This window comes from Eleutherodactylus coqui, chromosome 1 (assembly GCF_035609145.1).
Source record: "Eleutherodactylus coqui strain aEleCoq1 chromosome 1, aEleCoq1.hap1, whole genome shotgun sequence".
NCBI lineage: Eukaryota > Metazoa > Chordata > Amphibia > Anura > Eleutherodactylidae > Eleutherodactylus > Eleutherodactylus coqui.
This window is the reverse complement of record NC_089837.1, coordinates 304,272,198-304,299,958: the sequence shown is the minus strand read 5'-3', so window position 1 is coordinate 304,299,958 and position 27,761 is coordinate 304,272,198. Positions and strand designations below refer to the sequence as shown.

Below are 27,761 nucleotides of genomic sequence, written 5' to 3'. Positions count from 1 at the left end.
CCCTGTCCTTCCCATTGCAAGCAGTGGCGAGGGGAGGAGAGTGGGCGGGAGCTCAGTGCACTCGCTGCCTGCCAGGCCCGCCTCCTACCCTACCAATATGCGCCTGTCTGAATAAGCCCTCATGTCTACAGATGGATTGGATTCTGCATGCAGCAGCCCGCAGTGTAAATCCAATCCTGCCCGCAGCCGAGGACCCTGCATACCTGTCCGGGTTTTCTATTTCCTTCCTTACATATTTGTACAGAAGTGCCGCCGCACATACACAGCAGAGTTTTCTTTTATTTTTTTAACTCCTGCTTTCCCGTGGAATCCGCGTCCGCCCGCCTGCGATGTCCATTGTGGACGGCCGGCGGATCGGATGGCTTCCATTGTCTTCAAAAGGTCCACAAAACAAATATGCATGCTTTAATGCCGGTGCGACGCCCCGTGCTTCCCTACGGACGGCTTGATTTGCGGATCTTCCGCGCATCAGATGCACCCGCGGACATTGGGCCTTGCAGACTAAAATCAGCTGTGGGTCTGCAGCAGAAATCCAGCCAGAATCCACACCAATAACGCAGTTTTGACTCATTTTTGATGCAGAAATGCTGCAGACTTTTCTACTGCGGACATTCCGCAGCGTTTCCGCCACGTGTGAGCACACCAGGGACGTCACGGAGTTTCACATCGGGTTTTATTCATTGCAATGAGTGAATTCCACAACAGACATGAGCGGTAACCCCGCGTGGGGTCTTCACAGCTATCATCTGCACCAATTTGTATTTGTGCGCGCCAACGCTGCACAGCCACCACAAGGGGGAGCTGTTACAACGTCTTTAGTCCTTCATCATAGCTATCGTCTGCACCAATTTGTATTTGTGCGCGCCAACGCTGCACAGCCACCACAAGGGGGAGCTGTTACAACTTCTTTAGTCCATCATAGCTATCATCTGCACCAATTTGTATTTGTGCGCGCCAACACTGCACAGCCACCACAAGGGGGAGCTGTTACAACGTCTTTAGTCCATCATAGCTATCATCTGCACCAATTTGTATTTGTGCGAGCCAACGCTGCACAGCCACCACAAGGGGGAGCTGTTACAACGCCTTTAGTCCTTCGCTGCGCTAAACTGAACAGGCGGAACTTTGATCTCTGTCTCTGAGGGAAGGGGGAATAGTTTTGTTGAGCACTCTCTACTTCCGGTTCGGGCCTTCCGAAGATGGAGACTATCCTGGAGCAACAGCGGCGCTACCATGAGGAGAAAGAGCGGCTCATGGACGTGATGACCAAGGAGATGATGGCGAAGAAACCCACGGTGAGAGCGGCGGCTGTAGTGTGTGTCTTCCGGTGCCGCTCCGTCAGTGTGCACACATGTAATCCCGCCCGCACATGCTGTATGTACACTGCACCATACATGTGCCGGCTGTCACGTATGTGCTGCCCCTGATATGAGGGGTGTTCTGTGTAGAGCAGCACTACTAGTCTGGGGTCACGTGCTGGGAAATGCGCATTATTCACGGTAAGCAGACATCCACGGCTGTTCTGTGGTTCTTGCTGCGGATTCGCACACAGATCTCGCCAAATCAGCGGGACAAATTCTGTTTGCAGATTTCCCAGTGCGTATCTTCAGGGAAGTGACATCTTCATGCGGATCTGCGCAAAACCATCAATGGGACTAAATTCTTGTACGGACCCGTGGAAACCGTTGTGGTAGAATACCGTGGACTTCTGCTGAAGCCTTACAGATGATTTGCTGCAGAAAACTCCCTGGCAGAACCCCCCCGTGTGACCCGCAGGGCTCCTTCACACCGGCAATCGCTATTTTGCAACAAGAAAATCGCTTCTTAGTTCCCGTAATTTGTGAGCGTCAGCGATGCTTTTACGTGCAAAAACATGGCTGCTGATGGGATTTTCCTCGTGATATTTGTTTTTCTCACGAGAAAGACTAGGAGTTTCTAATATTAAAAATGTATCGCACGGTTTTCAAACAGACTTACAAATCCGTGTGTTGCGATAAAAAGGAGGCTCCATTGGAAAACATGGGAGATTTTAAAAAAAAAAAAAAAAAGCTGAAAGGGCAGGCTGCAATTTTTCTTTTTCCTCATCGCATCATTGGTTTCATAATTCTGCGTTTTCACTTACATCGCTTGAAAATCACGCAATTTTATCACAAGTGTGAAGGCCCGTCACAGTACGAGACCTCTAAAATCTCCTGTGCAGGGAGGAACTAATTTGAGGAACTGTATAATTACTTGATTTCTCTCACTGAGAACAATCACGCATCACATGTGAAAAAACAGGTGTTTAAAAAAACATTTTAGCCCCCATTAAAGTGGGAATGAGTGCTTAAAAAAACCGATTCACTCACATGCCATGCAAGTGTAATTTGTAAATGCACCCATTGACTTCTATGGGCGAGAATCAGACTAAGGCCCCCTGCACACGTGGGGATTTGCATTGCAGAGTCCGCAGCAGGTGTCCGCCTCTAGACTCCGCAGCAAATGCAGCCCAATAGCATGCTATGGAAAGTCGCGATTTCATCTGCATCAATGGAAATCAATTGCAATATTTTTATTTTTTTTTTTCCACTCGCAGAGAAGAAATCGCAGCATGCTGCAATTCTGTGTGGGCTACGCACCGACGGCTTCCATTGAAGTCAATAGAAGCTGTCTGTCCTGTGTCACTTCCGCAGTGAGCACTGCGGTAGTATCGCGGGATCTGCGTCATCGCCTAGCGCCAGTGGCTACTGCGCATGCGCGAAAGAGTGCTGGCCGGCACATCCGCAGTGCTGACAGGAGACATCGGACCGGTAAGCTGAGGGCATCGGGCCAAACTCTGCTGCGGGAATCCCGCATGCTGGTCCGACCCACCTGTGTGCAGGAGGCCTTATTTAGGACATAGTGTGTGGTTGTTTTTCAGTTGTTTTTTTTTTTACTTGGACTATCCATCTAAGTAAAAAAATAAAAATCGGAGCTATAATTAAACAGAAAAAACACCCTTGTGAAAAATCCTTTGGCACCGCTTAAAACAAAAACACACGCGATAGTGCTACCTTCACTGCGCAGAAGTATCTGTGCCTTTTACAGTACTCTTTAGGCTGCTGCGGCCTGTTCACATGGGCAGAGGACACACCTGTGCCGGGGTTTAAAATGCTCTACAGCCTTAATTATTCCCCAATGTGTTTTTCCTGTGAAATTGCGCAGTTCATTGCACAATTCCCTGGAATTGGGTGTGCTTTTGCACATCCCCTATTTTTTGCGCACGCAGAGCAAATGTGTGAATGAATCCATTGAAAACAATTGGTACTATTCTCTGCGCGTTGCACACACCATTGTGTTACTTTCGCACAGGACACTTTTTAGCGCAATTAGCGTGGCTTCCCAAATGACATGCTAACCGTGGTACAACACCGCCCTTGATTTCAATGGGGCTTCGCAGAGCAACGCTTGAACTTGGCATTCCTAAAACCACAATTTTGAGGCGTGTTAGCGCTTTTTCGCACTCCTAATCACCCATCACAGTTAGGTGGTGCGTTAAAAAAAACGCTGTAACGTGTTCAAAAACATGAAGCGCAATTGTGGTAGAATGCGACGCTTTAATGCAACGTTTTCTGAACGCATGTGTGAGAGCAGCCTTAGGCTCCATTCATACGGAGCAGTTCGGTTGCAATTTTTAAAAAAGCGCACCTAAAAAGTACATTTACAAAACTGTTTTATGGCACATTTTACTCCAAACATAGTAAAAACGCACGTGGTTTCACCAAGGCACTTTTTGGTGCGGTTTTCATTGCAAGTGAACTGCCCGTGTGAATGGAGCCGAAGAGGCATCAAGTGTAGAAAGTACAGAAGATCATATATTGATGGCGGAGGACTTGTTGGACCTTCACATCGGCGGGGGCTGCTGCATTCTCGTGTGCCTCGTATAACATCGGCGGTCCTGGATGGGTTCTCACATAAGGTCTGCCGCCACATCCTGCTGTCTGTAATGGCTCCATTCCATGCCAGGAATAAGACTGCGATACCGTCGGCGTGACGCAGGAAACCTTTCCCAAATGTAACTTTAATATAGCTCTTCTGGCTTTGAGTCGTCTTGTCTGGCCTTGTTGTTGGCACTGAGCATACGGCTTCCACAATTTTTTGTGTGTGTGTAGATTTTAACCTCTTCCTGACCAAATAACTTAAATACTCATCATGTGGTTGTGAAGGGTGTACAGAGTGGGCGTAGGAGCCGGCAGTAACTGCCACAATCAGAGTTGGCTTTGGTAATGGTGGTTAATTGTTTAGATGGTCAAAGCTGACCGCGCATCTAAACAGTCGGCGGAGGACCCCTTCCTGAACGCTATCGGCATTCCATGCAATACAAACGGGGGGTGCTTATAGGTTAATATGGCAGCCTGAAGCCTACAGAACCATACATAGGTGCTATCAAGCCTTGTCTGTGGCAGGGCTCTCAGGGCAACATTAAACTGAAGTATTGTAATATATAGCACAAGTGAACGAATACTCACAGTGAAAACTAACTAAAAGTTCAAAAAAAATTTCAGTTTAAAGATCCCACATACTTGTTAACATCGCTATGTATGTAAACGTCTGAACTACCATAAAATATCACAGTATTTACCAACTACCATCTAAAATATCACAGTATTTACCAACTACCATCTAAAATATCACAGTATTTACCAACTACCATCTAAAATATCACAGTATTTTTCCTGCGCCATGAAGCCAAAAAAAAAATACAGAATGCAAGATTTGCTTTTTTTTTTTTTTTCTATTTATGTGTAGAAGTTGAGCAAAAAGTCACGTTTCCCAAAATGGTACTAGTAAAAACTATAGCTCGCCCTGCAAAAATAAGCCCTCACTGCCCTATCGGCAAAAAAATGTAAAGTTACAGCATAAGGGGACAGACGGAATTTATAAGTACAGAAACATTTAAAAAAAACTATATAAATTTGGTATCCCCATAATCGTACTGACTCGTAGAACAAAGTTTATATGTCATTGTTACTGCCTTGTGAGCGCTGTAGAAACGTAACCCCTTAACAATGGCGCATTTGTATTTTTTTCATTTCTCCTCACTTATAAATTAAGTTTTTCCATATATTAATTATGTGGTACATTTAATAGTACCATTAAAAAAATTCACCTCGTACTGCAAAAAACAAGTACTCATTTGGCTGTCAGGGTAAAAATTTTAAAAAAATTATGGCTCTTGAAAAACAGAAATTAAAAAAAAACTAAACTCTTGTCATTAAGGGGTTACATTTACGTGTAGATACAGATGGACTGCAGTGTGGTTTCCATTACAGTGAGTGGTTCACTTAATGGCTGAGGATTTAATGCAAAATCAGCATGGATTCATCAACTCTGCAGAATGACTAATACTTGTAGCGGCCGTTTGTATTTTTTCGCACATTGGGCTTTGTTCCTGTTTTTGTAGTAATCTGTAATAACGGCTTTTCTCTCTCATTCCAGTTACGTGAGCAAATCAATTCAGACCACAGAGCCAGAGCGATGCTGGATGTAAGCATTGGTTATTAATGAAGTTCATATACACCAAATCCAGTCAGAATCTGCTTATTTACACTTGTTTTCTGTTTGTAGAGATACATGGAAGTGAGCTCCAACGGCAGAGATTTATATGAAGATAAAGATGGGTAAGGATGGGATGCTTTAAAGGGGTCGTTCAGGGACATAGTTTGGTTCAAAAACTTCTTCAGCCTGCAGAAGTAAAATACCAGAGCTCATGCTCACCCTTTCGTGTTCCCCTGATGCCTCTCCAGTCCCCACTGATGTAGGGAGCTGGTGCAAGTCTGCAGCAAAATCCATGGTGGAATTTTTCTGCCACATCAGAACTGCACCTAATCCAGGCTGTCATTCGGGATCAGTGCAAGAAGATTAGTAAAATAATCCAACTTTAAGTATACAGTGCTTAAAATAACACGTTTTGTGTGCGTTTCAGATTACGAAAAGAAGAACTAAATGCGATTTCTGGACCCAATGAGTTTGGTGAATTTTATAACAGACTGAAATTAATAAAAGAATTTCATCGGAAGCATCCAAATGAGGTGGGTTGTAAGTTAGGTTCAGCATTGTAACCGCTAAAAGTCCTTTCAAGTGGCATTCGCTCAACATGAGAAGTTAATGTAGCCGAATGTGCTTCTGCTCTCACCCATTTTATATCTGAATGAGGCCTCATGTGCGCTGGCAGGTTAGATTACGCATGCAGGAGCACACGGTGGAATCCGACCATGCCCACAGCTGGCCACCCTGCGTACCTGTCCAGGTCTGTACTGCGGATGTGTGTGGAAGCTGCATAGCTGTTCTATATACTGACTGCATAAAAATACAAGGTTTTAGCACCTATTTTGATCAAACCACTATGACCAGGGAACCTTTGTTTCAGATGGATTCCTAAGGCCGGTCTCACACGACCAGATTCGAATTGCAGAATCCACGATCATCAGCCACGCGGGTGATCTGTGGTATTCTGCACACATTAAAAGAACAGAACATTCACATAACCGCTCAAATGAGCCGATTGTGTTTTCCACAAGCGGAAATAAAATCGCAGCATGTTCTATTTTTGTGCAGTGTTCGCATGGGCGGCTTACATTGAAGTCGATGGAAGCCATCTAACCCATGGCTCATCCGCAATTGACATTGCTGTTAGGTCGTGCATACCCGCGTCATTGACGCGGGAAAAACATTTGTGAAAAAAAATCTGTACTGCACATGACCGACTGCGAGCCGCCACAGTCATCTGCAATACAGAAAAGAACAGGTATGCAGGGTCACCAGCCGGGGACAGAGATGGCTTCTGCTGCAGGCTCCTGCATGTGGAATCCGACCCATTCATGTGAGACCGGCCTACCTGTAACAGATACCTCTCTTTGGGTCCAAGTCTCTAAATGGATTCAGGGAAAGCAGAACACGAGGCTATCTAGCCAAATATAAAGACTTGAGACACATGGGTCAGCAGGGTGCGTAACAGATGCACCCATAAAACTAGGCACACAGGACCTTTTTGTTTTTCTACTAGTTAGTATCTAAAACAGTTATGCGATTTTATTCAGATATCAGCACATTCTGTTGCTGCTGTATTTGTTGCAGCCGTGGTATACATGAACCTGCACATTTAATTTATTTGTAGGAAGGGCTGACTGATTCTGTTTTATTGTTGCATGAGCAATTATTTGTATTGAAATTGGGCAAGTGTGAATAGGCTTGTGATAAATCTATCAGTTCCTGTAGGCCAGATGCATGTCAAAGTATCCTCATAGCATTCATTCCGGAGCTAAATAATCACAGAATAATGTAAACTGCTATTCAGTTGTGAAAAAAAAGGAACGTTTTGCATATACATATTTATATATTTTCCTTTTAAATACATAAGTGCTCAGAAATATATTTATTGTGTACATTGGGGCAGATTTACCAGTACAGCTTAATCATTACAGTCTTAAAATGCTCCTGATTTATCACAGTGACTTTGGATGATTTATCTGGCAGAACCTTAGACTGTTTGATTTCATAATTATTGTATATACTCGAGTAGAAGCCGAGTTTTTCAGCACATTTTTTTTTTTTTGTGCTGAAAAAGCCTCCCTCGGCTTATACTCAAGCGAGGTAAAAAAAAAAGTCACAATACTCTCCTTTCAGCCGGCGTCTGTGCCCCCTAAGTGCGGCAAGCTGCTTGAGACTTCTCCCCGCTTGGCTTTAAATTCCCCCGCCATCAGTGCTTTGTAAGTAAGCGCTGTAATTGGATGGTGTGCCAGCCAATCACAGCCAGCGCTCGATTATTCAGTGAATGACATCACTGGCTGTGATTGGTTTATCGAGCGACGGTTGTGATTGACTGGCGCTCCATCCAATCACAGCGCTTACTTACACAGTGCTTACGGTGGGGAAATTCAAAGCCAAGCAAGGAGAAGTCTCAAGCAGCTTGCCGCACCGCATGGGGAGACCATTGCGGCGGGGACACAGACGACAGCTGGGGGGTGAGTATTGTGGGGGGTTTTTTCTTTACCTAGTATATACTCGAGTATAGCCAGGCTTCTACTCATGTCAATAAGTTTTTACATATTTATTTTTTTTTTTTTGTGGTAAAACTTATTGACTCGGCTAATACTTGAGTATACACAGTAGTTCATTCAGAAATTGGGGAAAATTTCCATCACACGTGGTGCAATTTTGGCTTCACAATGACACATTTAAACCACGAGACAGCAAAATAAACCAAAAGCTAAAACACATCATAAATGCTGTACAAAGCGTGCAAGACAGTTTTGTTCTGTAATTTGCTCCAGAAATTGACAAATTTTCAATAGTAAGTCTTACTTTTCCTTCAGAGGGGAAGGATATGCCTAATCCTTATCTGAAATCCTGCTGTGAAAGAAGCCTTTTTTTTTTGGTTGTCTTGCTTATCCGTTGGATCTGATACACTATAATATACAGGAAGTCTGTAATTCTGTAGCAAACTTTATACTTTATTACAGTAACTCACTTTTTTCTCTCCTAGATCTGTGTTCCTATGTCAGTTGAATTTGATGAGCTGCTGAAATCCAGGGAGAACCCAAGTGAAGAAGCTCAGAGTAAGTATTTTTTTTTTGAGAATTTATTTTACTTACCTAGCAGGCTCAGTCCAGGTCCTTCCTGCTACTCTCTAGAGCCCCAATATGGTTCCCAAAGTCCTCAGCCAGCCATGCAGAGTCACTTCCTGGTTATGAATTGACTAAGTGGTCATAAATCCCACCTCCTCAAAGCAATGGCTGTGATTGGCTGTTCAGTGCTCGAAGAACCAATCAATACAACACTCAAAGAACGAATGAGTCATTTTTTCGTGGAGGCTAGGGCTTAATTTCAGGGTAGGTCTTATTTTCAGGGAAACACAAGTTATTTATATTCCATGTAGGGGAAGATGAGGGCTACTTTGGATTGTGGGCATACCATTTTAAAGGAAAGACATTATGTATTTCAGCAAGATAAATATATTTGCAGGCAGAACTATACATGCATGTTGACTAATATTTATGCGCTGTTGATAGAAAAGGAACAGAATCCAGAATATGATATATTAATATCTAGTCCCTCTCCCTTGTTCCCCGATACCTACCAAAATGTTGTAGCTGTTGAAAGGTGTTAAAGTGCTTGATAAAAATGGTCTTCCTCCCAAGCACTATCCTTGTCAATAGTTATGCTAAAAAAAACTAGTGTATTTAGCATTGAGGGGTTCCATTGTATATCACTTATTTAAACAGTCAAAATTATTTTATTTTATTTTTTTATCTGTCTTAATGTACTATGCCATGCTTTTCACAGATCTAGTGGAATTTACAGATGAGGAAGGTTATGGTCGCTACTTGGATCTCCATGACTCTTACTTAAAATACATCAATCTCAAGTCATCAGAGGTAAGATAAGATGCTAAAATGTCCAACAAAAGGAGCTATGGAACATAAATAAGCACACAATTGCAAGCGAGAACATTAAAGGGGTTGTCCCGCGGCAGCAAGTGGGTCTATACACTTCTGTATGGCCATAATAATGCACTTTGTAATGTACATTGTGCATTAATTATGAGCCATACAGAAGTTATAAAAAGTTTTATACTTACCTGCTCCGTTGCTGGCGTCCTCGTTCCCATGGAGCCGACTAATTTTCGCCCTCCGATGGCCAAATTAGCCGCGCTTGCGCAGTCCGGGTCTTCTGCAGTCTTCTATGGGGCCGCTCGTGTAGAATGCCGGCTCCGTGTAGCTCCGCCCCGTCACGTGCCGATTCCAGCCAATCAGGAGGCTGGAATCGGCAATGGACCGCACAGAAGCCCTGCGGTCCACGGAGACAGAGGATCCCGGCGGCCATCTTCAGCAGGTAAGTATGAAGACGCCGGACCGCCGGGATTCAGGTAAGCGCTGTGCGGGTTGTTTTTTTAACCCCTGCATCGGGGTTGTCTCGCGCCGAACGGGGGGGGGGGGGGGGGGGGGGTTAAAAAAAAAAAAAACCCCCGTTTCGGCGCGGGACAACCCCTTTAACTTTCAAGTCTTCCAGGGGTGACCATCGCTGTGCATATGGACCCAGTACTGCAGCACACAGAGGCCGTGTGGCTCTGTACTGGTGCCTTAAAGGGGTTTTGTGAGGGTTTCTTTTTTTGGCTGCTTCTGTTTACTTTGGCTGCAGGGGTTACATGGATTGTTTATCGATGTGACCACTGAGGTCAATAGGAGGCCGGATAGGGTTCTCATCAGTGACGACCCATAAATCTGCCTCAGGGCTTCTACACTAGTCCACAAGACAGGTTTATCGGATGTTACTCAGCCTTCTGGCCATGTCACATCATCTGTCAGGTGCCATAGTGGGGGTTCGGCGCCATAGTGCGTATATTACTTTTATATGGTTTTGGGCACGAGAACTATACAACTCAGAAAACACCTTTTAATTTCCACCTGTAGTATCCATATTGTTGTACTTGGTAGAGATGTACTACTGTGCTGCAAGTGTGTAAAATCCAACTTTACAAGGTCTGTATGATGTCAAAGCATATTCTAAAACCATGCATTATGGCTACTTAACGTGTTTCTCGTTTTTCTAGAAACTGGATTACATTACGTATTTATCAACATTTGACCAACTCTTTGACATTCCCAAGGAGCGAAAAAATGCAGAATACAAAAGGTAAGAGTTGTGTATTTTGAGGTACTTGTTTGGAGTTGTCATTCCCTGTATAGTTATGCTTATCTACCTCTCTTAGTAATTGATTAGACTATTTTTAGTCAGTTGTAAAAGAATATCCTCCTTAGTATTCAGCAGTCTGAATGTTTTCATAGGTATTACCAATATTTGTGTGTATTATTCTTTTCCATTTTGGATGAAGGCAAATAAATATTGAATCTATTAGTAATTTACATATATTTTCACAGGTATCTGGAAGTGCTTTTAGAATACCTCCAAGACTACACAGACAGGGTAAAGCCTTTGTTGGATCAGAATGAACTATTTGGAAAGATACATAATGAATTTGAAAAGAAGTGGGAGTCTGGTAGCTTCCCAGGATGGCCGGTATGTAACACACACCAATAGCACAAATCTCTGTCCTTTGCTCAATCAACCAAACAGCTATTGGTCTGTCAGTGACGGCTATATTCTTTTGTCTAACATGAAGTAGTTTACCTAAAATTACTTTTTGTGCTGTGTATACCCTGTAAACGTGTGTTTAGCTCAGACAAGTTTGAGGCTGGGTTCACACGGGGCGTAATTGCTGCAGAATTGTATCCCGGGATTAGCCAGCAAAGTGGACGAGACTTGCAAAAATCTCCTCCACACGCTGTAGCTGATCAGTTGTGGTCAAGCCGCGCTGAAATTGACATGCCGTGCAGAATTCGAAGACGCGGCATGTCAGTTCTTTTCCCGCTTCTGCCGCGGCCACTGTCCCCTCTATAGGGGGAGATGGCCACAGCGGAATGCAAGTGGTGAAGCCGCTCCAAAATCTGCGACGAAAGGCCATGGGTTTTGAAGCTGCATTTTTGCCGAGGAAATCTTGCGGTATTTCCATGCGGTCATTCCGCGAGATTTCTGTCCCCCAGCCTGAATGTTATTTCAACAACGGAATAAGTAGAGACCAGTCATCTTGAGGTAGATTTTATTGTAATGGTGCGCAGCTGTTTCATATAAACATACATCTGCCCTCTGTAATGACTGATGCAGAAAGCTAGAAGGGAGTTGCCTTAGTTATTAAAATGCGCCAGACAGCCATCCTCCTGCGGTCATATCACCGATCCATGAGGGTGGAGGAAGAACTATACGATGCGACTGAGGCTTCCTCCACACGGCCAAGCGCAATATCGGGCTGTGAAACTGGGCCCGATGTCGCAATTGTGCACGTGCAATGTATCAGCGGATATTAGGCAGTTTTCTGTTTTGTTTTTTTTAAAAACCGCCTTGCGTCACTTCAGTGCGGTTGCGATCCTCCAGTGTGGCTTTCAATGGGAAGCCTGGAATCGCACTCGCATGCATTGAGGGAACGCCCAAAGATAGGACAGGCCACCGGTTTGTTGTTTTGTTTTGTTTTTTTTTTCTCCGAATTGGACAGAACTAGAGGTGCCGGTACCACTGGACCCAGACTGGATTTGTATAAATATGCTTAATCCCCTCTATTGATATGTTTTATGTAGGGCTCAAAATAAGCGTTTATATAGTGCTGCTATCCAAACTTTTTACCAGTACTAGATAACTTCTGTAGCCAAGCTAGATATGCTATGTGAAAATTCCCTCCTAGATCTGGTACTTGTCTGGCACAGGATTGATCTTTTGATTATCTGGCAATGAAAATAAGTTCTGGTAATATAAACTACTATGTCTGATTCTGAACAGACTGCTGCAGTGCTTACACCTTCTGTAACCATTACATAGCTTGTTATCTGTATGGTACGAGGAAGGCTAGTTTCACACGGGTGATCACAATTTTGCTGTGAGAAAATTGCTGCAAAATCAGGTCGTTTCCCCCCCCCCCCCCCCCCCCACACACACACACACGATTTTTCAGCATCAGTGCTGCTTTTTCTTGCAAAATCATCGCTGCCGCTTGTGATTTTTGCTATCAATAGGACTTTCTAATGTTAAAATTGCAACGCAAAGCGATAAAAAGAAGGCTCCATATGGAGACATGGCAGATAAAAAAAAATCGCACATCGCAGAGAGATAGAGCATGCCGCAATTTTTTTTTCTTCTCTCAACATCACATCAGTGAAAACATCGATAGTGGGAAGGAAGCTATTGAAAATCATTGGTTTCATAATCTGCTTTTTTTACGGACTCTCGCATCACCCACAAATTGTGAAATTTTCTTGCCTTCTACAGTAAGGCATTCCATATGAATTCCATCTGTTTAGTTTTTGAAGCAGAATGCTGATTTATGTTTGTATTCCTTTTTTTCCCCTATTGCTTTTAATTGGTTTTGAACAAATAGCGCAGTCTACAGTAACTGTTTCAGTGCTTTTTTTTTTTTTTTTTTCCCCCCACAACTCATCCAAAACTTTTAGAAAAGGGTGCAGGTGGGAGTTCAGACTAGCATGGATGTGGGAAGGAGGCACAGCAATATATCATTGATATATTGATACTCATTGAGAAATGTAACTCACGGTGCAATATAAAACCTCTTTTACTTGGCATGTACTGTAGTTGCACAAGTAATTTGCCCTGACTGTGTGTTCTGTTATGTAGATTCACTAGAGCAAATTTTAAACTAATCAGCTTCTGAAGTGCGAGTATGTTAATGTAAAAGCATCTTTAAGTCTTTTGAGATAGATTGAAGTTACAAGTGCAAGGCCAGAGGCTGGACTATTCAAAGATCTTGACATTTCCTGTTCTGATTTGTCAAATGCACCATTGTCTTTGTAACTTTGGTGGATGCAAATCACCATAAGGCTGATCTTGCATGATTTGAATTGCTTATTCGGCAGTCACCATCCGCAGTAATTGCATTGACTTTCGCCGGTTTGCTCACACTTGTGGGTAGGAATTATATATTCCATGAGTGAAAGAAAAATCGCAGCTCTGTTTTACTGCAGATACCGCGCATATAAGCTCCATTGACATTGCAAATGGACGCAGATTTGCTCGTAAGTTGCTAGGAGACCAGATACAAATGGAATTTGTGGGCAGGACAGAGTCTCGGGAGCAACACACCCATCCAGTCTGCAACCTCCGCTTGCTCATCTGGACTCTTCCTCCACAAGAATAAAGATGCATTTACACACACAGATGATTGCTCAAAATTAGTCATCTCCACACTAAGATTATCGCTCAAAAGATGGCTTTCAAGCAATAATAGTTACGTGTAAAAGGGCCTTAAGTGCTTTGTTTCTGTTTTTCAAGTGGTTTATACTATTTTTTTTTTTTTTTTAAAGTAGTATCAAACCAGTCAAGCCTAGAGAGCAGAATCACATTCTGAAGGCTCTCAGAACATCTCTCCACGACAGCACAAGCGAATGTGGCCTGAGCGATAGAAGGGTGTTTTCAGGGGTTGGTCTGATGTCATTCCCTACTTGCGTGCGTTCTTTTGTGCGGGTGATATGATGTACTTCGATTTACATCCATGCAGAAAACCACACTTGTGCACAACCATACCCAATCGGCTTTGCTGATCATTTGCAGGTCATCCGTTGCAGATATCAGCACACCGAATCCGACCCGTTTGTGAGAGTCCGGCCTAAGGCTGCCTTCACACTGGGAGTAAATCGCACGATTTTTGTGTAAGTGAAGAATAAGGGGAAAACATGCAATGTGTTGTGCGATTTGGAAATTGCTGCATGCCCTATCTTTTTTTGCGTTTTTGCCTTTTTTTTTTCTCGGACATGTTTCCCTTTGCAATATTCATGTAATGCATTTTTAACATTAGCAACACCTCTTGTCGTCGATCACATGAGAAAAACACAGACTGCTGCGATGCGCAATGTTTTTCCAGAAAAAAACATTGCTGACGCTCAAACGTCACATGAGCAAAATTTCGATATTACTGCGCTTTTTCTCGCTGCGATATCGCGCTCGCCTGTGTGAAGGAGCCCTTACTGTCACAGGCCAGATAAATTTTGAGTTTATGCGAGTTCTCCATCTACAGATGGTTGGAAATGATACAAATAAGCGTTTTTGTCTTGCAGAAAGAAACCAGCAGTGCGCTTACACATGCAGGAGCTCATCTGGACCTTTCAGCCTTTTCATCTTGGGAGGTATGCTGTAATTTGTTTGTGTTTTATGAATTATGAACTGTCCTGGGAAGTAGGCTACTCAGCTTGGCATGCATGTAGGAAAAATGGTTGTCCAGGAAATTAAAAAACATGGTTGCCAATAGTGCAGCCTCTGAGCAATCTGCCCTAGAACGTATGACAGGTTAGAATCCACATTTGTTCGCCTACCCCATGAGTTCCTGGAACTCTGATTCTAGGAAGAGCGAACAAGCCCCCTACTTTCCCAGGGGGTCTCCGTGTTCTGGGTGTTCTTTCGCCATTAGTTCCTCCATGTCTCAGGTGACCTAATTCCTAGACAAATTCTACTATCGTGGGGGTACGAGTGCTCCTCCAATGTCTGGGAGTCACAGCCCTGGCTGCTGTAAGGAAATGACGCAAGAGGCCCTTTTTATTGCCGACAAGCTCCCAGGGATGATGGAGAGCAATGCCTCAGGTCCGGGCGTTCCCACCAAATGTGAAGCATCATCCCCACCACAGAGATACATCACCAGCATTGATCCAAAATTGATAGATATATTCAATGGATTAGAACTGGACACCTGTATCTGGAAAGAATTTTACAGATTGTCTTCTGGGCAGCGCAAGCCATTGGCAGTTTGTGTGAAAGCAAATATGCCCTGTCCCAATCAGAGCCTGGTATCGGAGTGGCAAGCTCATTCTCCCAACTGAGGACAAAAAAGGGGGCGCCCGAGGTGCCGTTACCCAGCAATATACTGGATATTCTTGAAAGGCCGTGAGGAGGAAGGGATTCCTGTGGAAACAGGTTTTCAATTTCTGTGAGGGCTTCCCCGAGCTGGGAGGATTCTCTTTGGGAGTTGAAAAAGGCCGATAGCTGGCTATGTTTGAACCATGATAGTGTTTTGTCTGGGTGCTCGTCTTGAAGTGTGTGCAATAAGTGCACGACCCCGTGTGGGACTGCCTCTGTCACCCTTATGTTGTCGGCTGCCTCCCAGCATAGGAATTTGTTTGTGTGTTGTCCAGGAGGGGAATGCAGGGTTATGAAAAAGAGCAGCCAAAGCTCCTATGCGCACTAGGAGACAACCACTGGCCACCGACCCATCACAGACATCCAGGCAGGTCACTGCAAGTGCAGAGTGTGATGTACAGGTAGGTCTATCACTTGGTGGAGTCCAGGATATTAAACCATCGCCCTCTCTACCTCCACCCATTGTTTGGATCTTAAACAGAAGCACCAATCGAGCAGTGTAGTCAGTATGGCTGCTGAGTAGTATAGCTTAGGATCTGGGGCCCCCACCCCTCCATAGCACTTATGGTGAGAGTAAGTGCGATAGCTAGGTATACTGCTCCCCACCCACCAAACAAATCTTCAAAAGACTGCCTGAACTTGTTTGAAGTACTGACTCTAATACGGAGCATCTGGAAGAGGAACAGGGGAACCACATCCATCTTAACAATGTTGATTCATCCAAACCTGGAGATCCTAGCCATTTAACACTCAATTTAAAAAGTGTCTGCCTTGTGCAAAAGTAGTAAAGCCTAAAAAAAGACTATGAATAAAATGAACATGTAATGTACACTGGACAGTGCATGCTGTTCTAATGAAACCCAAAAACTAAAACATTGCTGTGTTCCTCACCCCAAAAGAGAATAGGCTTTTCAATGCAGTATATATTCCCCAAACTAGGGTCATTAAAAAAAAACAACTTGTCCTGCTGTAAAAAAAAAAACGCATCCTTAAGGGGTTATTGTAAGATTATTTTGTAAGACTTGTCTATACTATTCATTACTTTGACATTCTTATTTCCTTGCCAGGAGTTGGCATCTCTTGGATTAGACAGATTGAAGTCTGCATTGCTTGCTCTGGGTCTGAAATGTGGAGGGTAAGTGATAACGCTATTACTCAAGTTTTTGTCTTGAGGATTAATAAAATTGCAAGTTCCACACCAATTCAGTTGGTCATTAATATGAGGCTTTTCTGCAACCTAAACACAAAGCAATACAATTAGGTTCAATACAGATTTATAGCTCATGTATGCTGTAAAATATAGGCAGTGGTTTACCAAAAAACATGACAGATTTCAGTTGCAAATTATGTCGACTACATGGCGCACACACCCGATTTATAAAGCATTTTAGACTCTTTACCATGTCTCCTTTTCTACTGTTGAGGAAATTCGTCAAATGCATGCAAAAATTGCTGTACAGTAGCACGCTGCACCAAATTTATCATGCCATGTGCATCATTCTGATAAACCTGGTGGAATTTGAGCTGTTTTTGCTGACTCAAATTGATGCATCCTACAACACCACTGATAAATCTGCCTAAGGTCGGTTTCACATGACTGGATGCCTATTGCGGAATCCGCGGTCGGCGTCCGCACAGAGGATCTGCAGCAAATCGCTTGCATTGAAAGGTATGTACTTTTGTTTTTTCCTTCACACTCACGGAAACTAATTGCGTATTCCGAGATTGAAGGAAAAATCGCAGCATATTCTGTTTAGCTGCAGACTCCGCACGGAAGGCCCCCATTGAAGTCAAGTGGAGGGTATGTGACCCTCAACACATCTGCAGTTAACACCGCGGACGGGCTGCGGCTAGCCGCTTCATCGCCTAGCGACGGTGCGGGAAATACAGATATTTTAAAAAATAAAAAACTGTACTGTGCATGACGGACAAGTGTCCACAGTTATCCACAGTACAGATTTTGAAGGTACGCGGGGTCGCCGGCTGTTATCACAGCAGGATTTCTCTGTGGGATCTCGCATGCGGAATCCGGCTCAGCCATGCGCAGCTGGCCTTATTGTCTTGTTCTACAATCGTTGTAAAAGTAAAACATTCACAATGAACTAGAGAAATTAAATCATGCAAAGTGACAGACAGTGGGGACAAGATTATCTCCTGCCCCTTCCGTGTGCACTAACATAACAAACCTCGATCTCTGAGCTTTTTTATTGGCTGCAGCCCCTTTGGCGTACTGTACACTGGGCAGGACTGCAGCTGTGAACAGAGACCGCTGCACCGAGCGCTGTCAGGCGGGACACAGCGGGTAGACGTGTGTACATGACAGTTTGCCATTGCACAGGGAAGGGGTTCTGCAGAGCTGGTACAACCAGGACAACCCCTTTAAGTACTGACCGTATATACAAGTCTAGAGCATGCTTGTGACAATGATCTCGTCTGAAGATTATTCCAGTGCCTACTAAGGACTGCTTAGACTTTCTTGTCATATTACTAGAAGACCGCTTTTTGTTTACCAAAATAAGCCATTAGGTAAAATACTTTTAAAAGACTGAATAAAATCTGTTCAGCTACAGTGTTAACCCCTTAGTGATGGCTAATGCGTCTTTTAACTGACCTCAATAGTAGGCGTTAAACCTTAACATACATATTTTTAAGGCAGTTGTTTGGCTGTCTACTCTGCTCCAACCGCCAGGATTGGAGCAGCCTCAGTTCTCCGCAGTTTAACCCCTTAGATGCTACAGTTATGGTGACAATGAAAATCGCTTGATCCTAAAGGCACAAAATAGGCCAGTCGCTAAGGGGTTAAGAATTTCATTTTATGATGATCCATGTGCCTATCCACATCGCTTTCTGTATACGTTACTGTTAAAATCATATTTCTGTTACTTTTTAGAACTTTAGAAGAAAGAGCACAGAGACTCTTTGGCACAAAAGGAAAATCTCTGGAATCGCTAGAGCCTTCGTTGTTTGCCAAAAATCCAAAAGCAAAAGGTGTCAGAAGGTAAAGTTTATGTTGTCTTGTAAGACATAAAAAGAGACTTTTGGGGGGTTTATTAAAAAAAAGCATATTTGTGGTATAATGAAAAGCTGAAGAATACACACTGACAAACCATTTAGGCCACAGCGGTTTTGAGCCTTGAGGACATAGATCTGTCTACCTTCAGGCAACTTTTCAAAATGGAAAAGAAGTATGAATTCTGTGTAAGATGTAGACTGTAAACCTAAAATGGGCAGCTGTGCCAAATTTATCCCAGTAGATCATGCTGTATGATGCATTTGGTGCAACTTTAGACCTTATGTCTAACTCTACACCACCTGTTGGTTGGCTTACTTTATGGGAATATGAGGTTTTAGTGCAGGTTGTCGCATCTGAAGTCATTCCCACTAAGCTGCATCCAGGAATAAGGTGTCAAAGACATATACATGTGGTGCATTTAGCTTACTACATCTCCTCCATAATGTATTGAAAAACTTCTACATTTCTTTTTACATGGACATGTTGGGGAAATAAAAAAAAAAGGGGGGGGGGGTGCAATTCTTATTTTTACCACAATACCAATTTTATGTAGTGTGAAGTGTTCGTTCATACTGCCTTTCGGGAAGATATGTTTAAGACTGGTAATCCTATGGTAGTTTTTATAGCAATGAGTAGGAGAGGGAAGATGCACGGACAGTATTGAGAATCACAGTATATTTTAAAGATTGGTGCATAAATATAAATCTACGCCAACTATTAGTTGGCATAGATTTGCTCTATGTTCTTGACACTTGCTCTGGATGCAGCTACTACACCCAGGCTGTTCATTTACTTGTCACTGACTACATAGTGCAGCACTGTAAATGTACAGTGAAGGTCCGGAAGGGTTAGATGCCAGTGATGTAAAAATTTGTGGTCAAACTAACAGGCATGTTAGTAGGATAATAGGCTGAACAGGATGTTCATGTCGTGTTTTTTTTTTTTCAGCCTAACATATTTGTTACTATGTTTTAGACCGCCTGCACACGCAAGCGGGAATCCAGCTCTCACCCCAGCCGGCAACCACGTGTATCTTCGTTTTTTTGTATTGTGAATGACCACGGAAGCCCGCCGTTGCTCATGCTCAGTATCAATTTTTTTATATTTGTTTTTCCTGTGCCGTCGCTAGGCAATGATGTGGGTACCTGCAGCCAATCTGTAATGTTAATTGCGGATGGGCTGCGGGTCAGAGTTCAATAGAAGCTGCCCGTGCGGAGTCCGCACGAAAATAGAACATGCTGCGATTTTAAATCCGCTCGTGGAAATTGCAATCGCTGTCCACTCATCTGAGCAGACATGCGAATGTTCTATATTTTTCTATGTGTGCGGAATACTGTGGAATTGCGGGCAACTATCGCAGATTCCACAATTAAAATCCGGTCGTGTTCAGCCGGCCTTACACAACCAAAATGTGTGGAGGGTGTTTCTTAAAGTAAACGGTCACGTTGCTGCTTTTAATTTTCAGAAGAACCTCAGAAAAATGAGTTCATTGCTTGTCATTGACCATTCCACCAAATTTGAATTCAATTAAATATCTTGCCCTAGCAAATGACTGCCTAGAGATTGTTAGGATAAATAGCCACAGCTCATTATAGAGCACTGGATCCTTCTGAATGTTTCCCGATGCATCACCACATTTATGTCTTTGCCTATTATAGCTGGAATATGTCTTTAAAGCAGGCAAAATGTGTCTGCCAATCCGCTTGTCCCTGGGGCCCATCTGCAATCTTCCAAGGTGGCCAAGGAGGATGCCTTTTAATATATTTGTCTTAATATGGGATCTCTTTTGAAGGACATGCATTTATGTTTTTATGTTTGTATATTTACAGGGACACAGAAAAGAACAGAGACATAGCTTTTCTGGAGGCACAAATATATGAATATGTTGAAATCCTTGGGGTAAGCTTTCTCCTTCATAAAAGTAATTACTTGCCTTAAAGGGGTTGTCCCGCGAAAGCAAGTGGGGGTATACACTTCTGTATGGCCATATTAATGCACTTTGTAATGTACATTGTGCATTAATTATGAGCCATACAGAAGTTATACTATTACCTGCTCCGTTGCTGGCGTCCTCGTCTCCATGGTGCCGTCTAATTTTCAGCGTCTAATCGCCGGATTAGACACGCTTGCGCAGTCCGGTCTTCTTCTTTTCTGAATGGGGCCGCTCGTGCCGGAGAGCGGCTCCTCGTAGCTCCGCCCCGTCACGTGCCGATTCCAGCCAATCAGGAGGCTGGAATCGGCAATGGACCGCACAGAAGCCCTGCGGTCCACCGAGGGTGAAGATCCCGGCGGCCATCTTCACCAGGTAAGTAAGAAGTCACCGGAGCGCGGGGATTCAGGTAAGCACTATCCGGTTTTCTTTTTTAACCCCTGCATCGGGTTTGTCTCGCGCCGAACGGGGGGGCTATTGGAAAAAAAAAAAACCCGTTTCGGCGCGGGACAACCCCTTTAAACTTGGGGAAGAATTGCTAATGTATGTATTGTTAAGAGCTGCTATTGTTCTCATTACTACATGACGTCAATATACATAATTTGGCTGCAAGTATCCACCATTATGTAGATTAAAGCATATCTATATGTTTCACTGTACCAATTTTAAATGACCTTGTTTATGTTAAACCGTATCTAACTGATTTAATAGCCTGTGCGTCTCATCAATCCTGTAATATACTTTCTTAAAACAAAAAAATTAGTTTTTACACTGTAAATCCCCTTTTCTGTAGTAACAGGAACTTTGGGGACTCCTAGCTGTGGGGAGGGGGCTGTCTTCACAGGCTTAGCTTCCCTGCACTTACACAGCTGTTAGAGCAGAGGTTTAATGAAAGTATATTACAGGGCTGAGGAGAAACACGGATTATTAAATGAGAATAAGTTCTCTAAAAGTTAGGTACTTTTTAAGAATTTTTGATGTTTTAAGTAAAAAATCAACAATCTGAAAATCTTTAGAAAAATGGAATATATTTCACTATCTGTTTTAATTGGTAAAGAAATATAGGTGAAACCTTCCCTGGCTCAGTAATCAGTCAGCTTCTTGAAAAGGGGTTGTCTTTCACCCTTCGGTCGGGCTCACACGAGCGTATTCATAAAATACTGTGCTTTACTGTTGTGTATAGCAGCGTTTTGTTTTTTTTTGGTTTTTTGGGTTTTTTTTGCGCACGCTGTCTTTTGCAGTCCTATTTCCCACTCTGTCACTTAGCGATGGTGCGTATAAACCCCGCACATATGCAGTGTAATTGCCTATGTACCACTTTAATTACGTCCCCATAGAGAACAATAGGGTGCTATCGCATGTAATACGTGGCAAAATAAAACATGCTGTGTTTTCGTTTTCTTTTTTTTTTTGTGCGCATTACATGCATGCATGTACGCAATTGTGAATGGATCAATGAAAATCAATGTACTTTTTTTATTGGATCCATTCACTATTAATTCAGGTTATGCTCGTGTAATATGTGATTAAATTACGCTCATTTGAGCCTGCCCTTAGAATGTTCCAATGTTTGACATTTAGCAATTAAAGGTCATGGTCACTAAAGGGTTAAGCTAAATAACGGTGTTTAAAGAACATACTCTTTCCTTTTTTAGGAGCAGAGACATCTGACGCATGAAAATGTACAGCGCAAGCAGGCTAGGACGGGTGAGGAGCGAGAAGAAGAGGAGGAAGAGCAGATTAGCGAGAGTGAAAGCGATGATGAGGAAAATGAAATTATTTATAACCCTAAAAACCTTCCTCTTGGATGGGACGGCAAGGTAAGCTGACTACTGCTAATGTCATGAATCTAGATTGCGAAGTCTTGTCTACTCTGTTGGTGTTAAACACACACGTGATTAGGACTGTGAAAAGATATTTACCTGTGCTATATTCTCATACACACCTGCGTCATATCTTAGTACAAGAGTGTAGACATGTGACAAGAGCCTTGACAATTGGTGGTATGGTATCGCAGAGATTAGGAACTAAGTGGAAACTGAACAAAGCGCCTTGTGTATACGTGTAGCACTGTGGGAAAAGGTACTCATTTGATCTACCTCGGAAGGATGGAAGGCTGAGTCGACCTTGATTGACAATATACGTGGTCAATCCAGGTTCATGAAACATGTCAGCCTCCTAATACTTTTTATGGATAGCTCTGATTTGAGAAGGTAATAAAACCAGTAGGGGATGGAGATTGGTTGAGCAATCTCCACAACAAAGGTGCTTATTGGGTCATTAGACTTGACACCCACAATCCTAATGGGTTAAATTATAGAAGTGCTCTTTGGTATATTTCATTTTGGGGTAATAGCTGTGCATGGTGCTCATTCCTGAAAGGCGTCAAGTTTACAGTATGTTTACTGGTATTGATTGTGAGACATAATGCATTCATAATACCAATTAAGTAATCATTTTTTACTATGTAATGTGGGTGATTGAAACTACTAGTGATTATAAGTATGGAGACTACGCTGCTGACATCTTAGGCTGCGAGTAAGAATCCTACTGGCTCGAAATGTGTAAGCCTTATGGATGGATATCTGTCTTATGTCATGCTATGTTTCTTGCTGTGTTTTAGGCCTCTTTCGCACCGGCTACAAAATCATCACTATAAAACTTATGTATGTGAAGCCCATGGATTCCGATGGGTTCTTTCAGGCTACAAAACATCTCATGTCAAAGAATCCATTGGAAACCCTGGGCTTCACATATCCTTAATGGATTCTGCTGAGTTGAGTGCTAGATTTTTACTTCTACTTTTCCATAATTAAAAATTAGATATTTTAGCATCCTGTAACCATGTAACAAGTTGTAGCACTAGCAGGTTTAAGTTTGTTTCGTTTGGCACATATGGGTCTTTAGATGGCATTAAAGGTGTTGTCAGCAGACGGCTTTGTACGATCTATGATATTAGGTGACCCCACGGCTGCTATTGTTTTGATTATTCCATAACTTTTTATTTGCAGCCCATACCGTACTGGCTGTATAAGCTTCATGGACTGAACATAAACTACAACTGTGAGATATGTGGAAATTACACTTACCGAGGGCCCAAAGCTTTTCAGCGTCACTTTGCGGTAAGTATAACCAAGTGCTGAAGGTTTATTGTGTTGTACCGTAGTATGTTTTAATGGTAAATTGCTATTTTGATTGTTATGCCCACATTATTTCAGTGCAATTCAGTATGCAGACTTATTTCATTTAAATGGATAGTCCATAGCTTAGAAAACTGTTGCTTGCTTAAAGAGCACCACAGCTGCCTACAGGTTGTTTATGGTATTACAGCTTATATCCATTCACGTCAATGGAGCTGAGCTGCAGTATCAGACACAGCCTGTGAATTAGTCATGTTGTCCTAATCTTGGACAACCCCTTTTAATTTCAGTATTGGTTAGAAGTCCCTTCTTAAAAAGTAAGTAAAGCAGAAACCATCTCCAACATGCAAGTATTATATGTTCATTCTCAATTAACAAGTGTGGATTAATTTCATGTGGTCAATTTTCAGGAATGGAGACATGCTCATGGCATGAGATGTCTGGGAATCCCAAATACTGCACACTTTGCCAACGTCACACAGATTGAGGATGCAGTTTCGCGTAAGTTTATTTTAATTTTTTTGTATGTTTGCAAGGTATGGCTAAACATACAAATGAGAATTTGCCTATTCCAACAATAGTCATGGCAATCATAGAATATAAAAAGATTCCAGCGCTACTATGTGCTACAAATGTGGTAAAGAGGAGGACTTGCTTCACAGGGGGGGACTTGGATACCAACAGGTTCCCCCAATCCAATAGCTTCAAATGGTGGTAGGTGTTGCCAAATCTTTTTTTCCCAGATAGATAGATATATAAATAGTATATACAAACACATAGAGCAACAAATAAAGTAAAAGAATTATATAATTTTTTTAAATTATATATAATGTATATGTATGTGTCTGGTTTTATATCGAGTAAAGAGTTACTCATACAGAAGTTGTTTAACTATTTAGCGCCAGGTGCTTAATGATGACGTCATTTGGCATCGCATCCTACGTGGTGAACGTGCAAAAAGTAGCAAAGGGTAGTACAAAGATTTGCTCCGTCATTATGCTCCACGTGACGGTTTTGTGAGAAAGTTGGTAATTAGGGGAGAAAACAGTTATTTTGTTCACCATTATATTTGGCTACTTTTTGACGAAAGGCTATTTCAGGACATGCAACTTAGTACACTTTTTATTAGGAAGCAAGGGTAAAACACACATGATTATTCACATGTATCCAGTCTTAGTATCTGTCAAAGACGTAATATCTCAGCTTAGGAAGTGTGACAGGCTGGTTTTCACCTTCTACATCAACACCTGAAATACGTGTAACTAGTTCAAGATCACTGTTACTAGTAATTTATCATTGCCTTACTGCTAGGGTATATAGATTAGGGCACACTTATAGGGAAACCTAGTGCAGGCGCTTCATTTATGATGAGCTTTGTGTGCCAGTTTGTCTAGTAGGAAATATTTTATTCAATATAATGATTTATGCCGTGAGATTATGGGTTTTGTCGCTGGTATAAATTTCTTGGCATGCTTTTTTATTTTTTTTCTAGTGTGGTCAAAACTCAAGCTCCAGAAGGCGTCAGAGAGGTGGCAGCCTGACACTGAAGTAAGTAAATAGAAAGGCAGACATAAACCATCTTTATACGTTTCCAGGTAGTGACAGGACACAAAATGGCTATTGTTGTAGCATCTTTCTTTCATCATTTATAGGAAATGAATTCAGCTGGGACTTGGCAGAAGCCTCTTAGGTATAAGGTGTTTTGGGCTCTGACACAGGCCCTGATGTGCCTGCTCTGCTTCGCTCGAACCTAGTAACCCAACAACAGATGTCAAAACAGTGTATTGCTTGGGAACAAAATCCATGTATACAATAAACTTTCAAATTGAAGGTGAAATGTTTGATAAGGCAATCATCCAATATAGTTAGATTGTAGTTTGTATTGTAAATTGAGGAACATATCTCATCATATGCAGATGATTCGTTCTGTACGGGGGATGTTAGTAGATCAATGAGCCCTATTTTGTGTGTATGTGTGTGTATATGTGTATATGTGTGTGTGTGTGTGTGTATATATATATATATATATATATATATATATAGGCTCATTGATCTACTAACATAACAATATTAAATATTATATGTATATATTAAATATTATATGTATAGGGTCTCACTGGGAGAAATCTGATTCTTCCTTTAGATCCTTTGCCAGTGGGCTCTTCATCTTCATTGGAACATACTTAATTAGAAATGGTGAAGGAATTCAAATATTTTGGGAGTTGTGGTATCTTCTAAGCTATATTACCCAACAGCTGAGCACCCGATCTCCCTTGCATGGGAAACCCGTGCCAGGCTTCTGATGCAGCTGCCATGAAGACAGCGAATCAGAATAAAGCCTCCTCGCCGCTGCCATCAAGACGTATGGGCGGTTGTTAAGGGGTTAAATATAGTTAGATTTGATTGTCTTTGGGTGGGGTAATGTGATTTTCTATGTATACTATGCTTATGCATGTACTAATGTTTGAAAATAAGCTGTAATTGTATTCAAAAAGATAACTAAAAATTATCTAATTTTAAAAATTAAAAAATAAATGTTTAGACGTTACACTACACCACTGAAGATTTTGACCACTAACCATTTACAACCACTTTGTCATTGCTGGTTCATGGACACAATGCCAAGGAAGTCGTGTAGGGAAATGTTAATACTGACTCTTCCTGGTGTGCTTCCGGCACCTCTATGCAATTGGACAGATGAACACACAGTGCTTGTTTTTGTCAAGAGTGAGAGAAAAATGTCATTTCTGGGCCTAATGTGATTGTTCTCAGTAAGAGAAATCAAGTAATCTTGTAGATATGATTCCTTTTAATAGCTTACAAAAATACATGATGTTATAGAGAGCTTTCCAACCTACTTGGGGTTCTTCCTCTGCAGCCGGGACCGATACGATCTCCTTGTGTGCAGGGGGAGGAGGATGGAAGAGTGAGGAGCAGGAACTGAGCTCCCACCCCCTCTCCGCCCCTTTGCACTATTTTGAATGAGAGGCGGGATGGGGGCGGGGCTAAGAGTGTGCCTTAGCCCCGCCCCTGTCCCGCCTCTCCTCATTGAAAATAGTGGAGAGGAGGCAGAGAGGGGGAGGGAGCTCAGTTCCTGCTCCTTGCTCTTCCATCCTCCTCCTCCCCCCTGTCCCGGCTGCAGAGAGAAGAACTGCGCATGCGCGGATGAGAAGAGGCTCGTTCCCGCGCCGACAAGAGCTGCTGCGGCCCGACAAGAAGAAGAGAAGATTCTTATTGTAACCAGGGACGACGGAGGAGCAACACAGGGGGGGCACCCCTTCAGGTAAGTCCAAAACTTCTGTTTGCTTCATTTTCCATGCACAATGTATATTACAAAGTGCATGGAAATGGGCAAACAAAAGTAATGACATGCAATGTTTCTGGCCGGACAACCCCTTTAAGCCTGGGGATGACCCCTAAGTAGGTTCGAAAGCTTGCTGTAACATCATGTCTTTTGTAGATATACCTCTTAATGGCTAACAAGGACTACTTGGTTTCTCTTACTGAGAACAGTCACATTTTGCTCTACTGGCTTGCGCAGTACAAAAGATTCCTAATTCCTTATGAAATCTAAGGTAAAATGTAGACTTCTTGGCTACAAAGCATTTTTCTACCGTCTAGGTGACTCACAAAAACAGCTGAGCACTCTAGTCTTTCTACCCCAGTCCCATAGACTTAGTATGGAGTGACACCCTGCATACATGGCCATCACTCCATTCAGTTTCCTCCTCACTGCAGGACTGTACAGGGGATTCTTGACCTCCATTAAAAGTGATCAGCTATGTCACAGTGGTGTTGGGTCCCCTGGCAATCAGTCATTTATCGCCTATTCTGTCGATAGCTCAAGTCCTTTTTGAGGTAACTCCCTTCATACTCACAAATGGGCATTTTTGTATTATTGACCCTCTCTATCTATAGTTCAAGCAGTACAGCCTACATATTTTTTGACACTGAATGTGTTAAATGAATAAACTGGCATCTAGTGGCTAATTTTCTTTCATCTTATTGTGTTTTTAGGAGGAATATGAAGATTCAAGCGGGAATGTTGTCAATAAGAAAACCTACGAAGATTTGAAACGCCAAGGACTTCTTTAATACAAATCCATTTTTCCAGACACACTTTTCTGGTTTTAGTACCAGATTAAAATTACTTTGTTCCATTATGTTTCTGTTTCGTAGAAGCCACTATCAGTGTGGTTTGTACTTGTAAAATTGTCTTTTTTTAATTAAAATTTAAGCAATGTTTTCATTA

General features: G+C 42.5%; 1 protein-coding gene across 1 annotated transcript; it reads left to right on the top strand.

Annotated features, from left to right (window-relative positions):
* Positions 1–1,137: 1,137 nt before the first annotated feature.
* SF3A3 (splicing factor 3a subunit 3) lies at positions 1,138–27,761 on the top strand. Its single transcript, XM_066574823.1, has 17 exons — positions 1,138–1,295; positions 5,458–5,505; positions 5,587–5,639; positions 5,945–6,050; positions 8,504–8,576; positions 9,304–9,395; positions 10,571–10,653; positions 10,899–11,037; positions 14,634–14,702; positions 16,494–16,561; positions 18,317–18,424; positions 20,269–20,338; positions 22,025–22,189; positions 23,381–23,491; positions 23,920–24,010; positions 25,002–25,057; positions 27,527–27,761. The coding sequence occupies exons 1-17, from the start codon at positions 1,200–1,202 to the stop codon at positions 27,602–27,604; spliced, it is 1,506 nt and encodes a 501-aa protein (XP_066430920.1). The 5' UTR covers positions 1,138–1,199; the 3' UTR covers positions 27,605–27,761.

Coding starts and splice junctions, on each gene's coding strand:
- SF3A3 (XM_066574823.1), top strand. CDS start 1,200: ATGGAGACTATCCTGGAGCAACAGCGGCGCTACCATGAGGAGAAAGAG. Junction 23,492..23,919: donor CTTTTCAGCGTCACTTTGCG/GTAAGTATAACC, acceptor GTCAATTTTCAG/GAATGGAGACATGCTCATGG. Junction 24,011..25,001: donor GATTGAGGATGCAGTTTCGC/GTAAGTTTATTT, acceptor TTTTTTTTCTAG/TGTGGTCAAAACTCAAGCTC.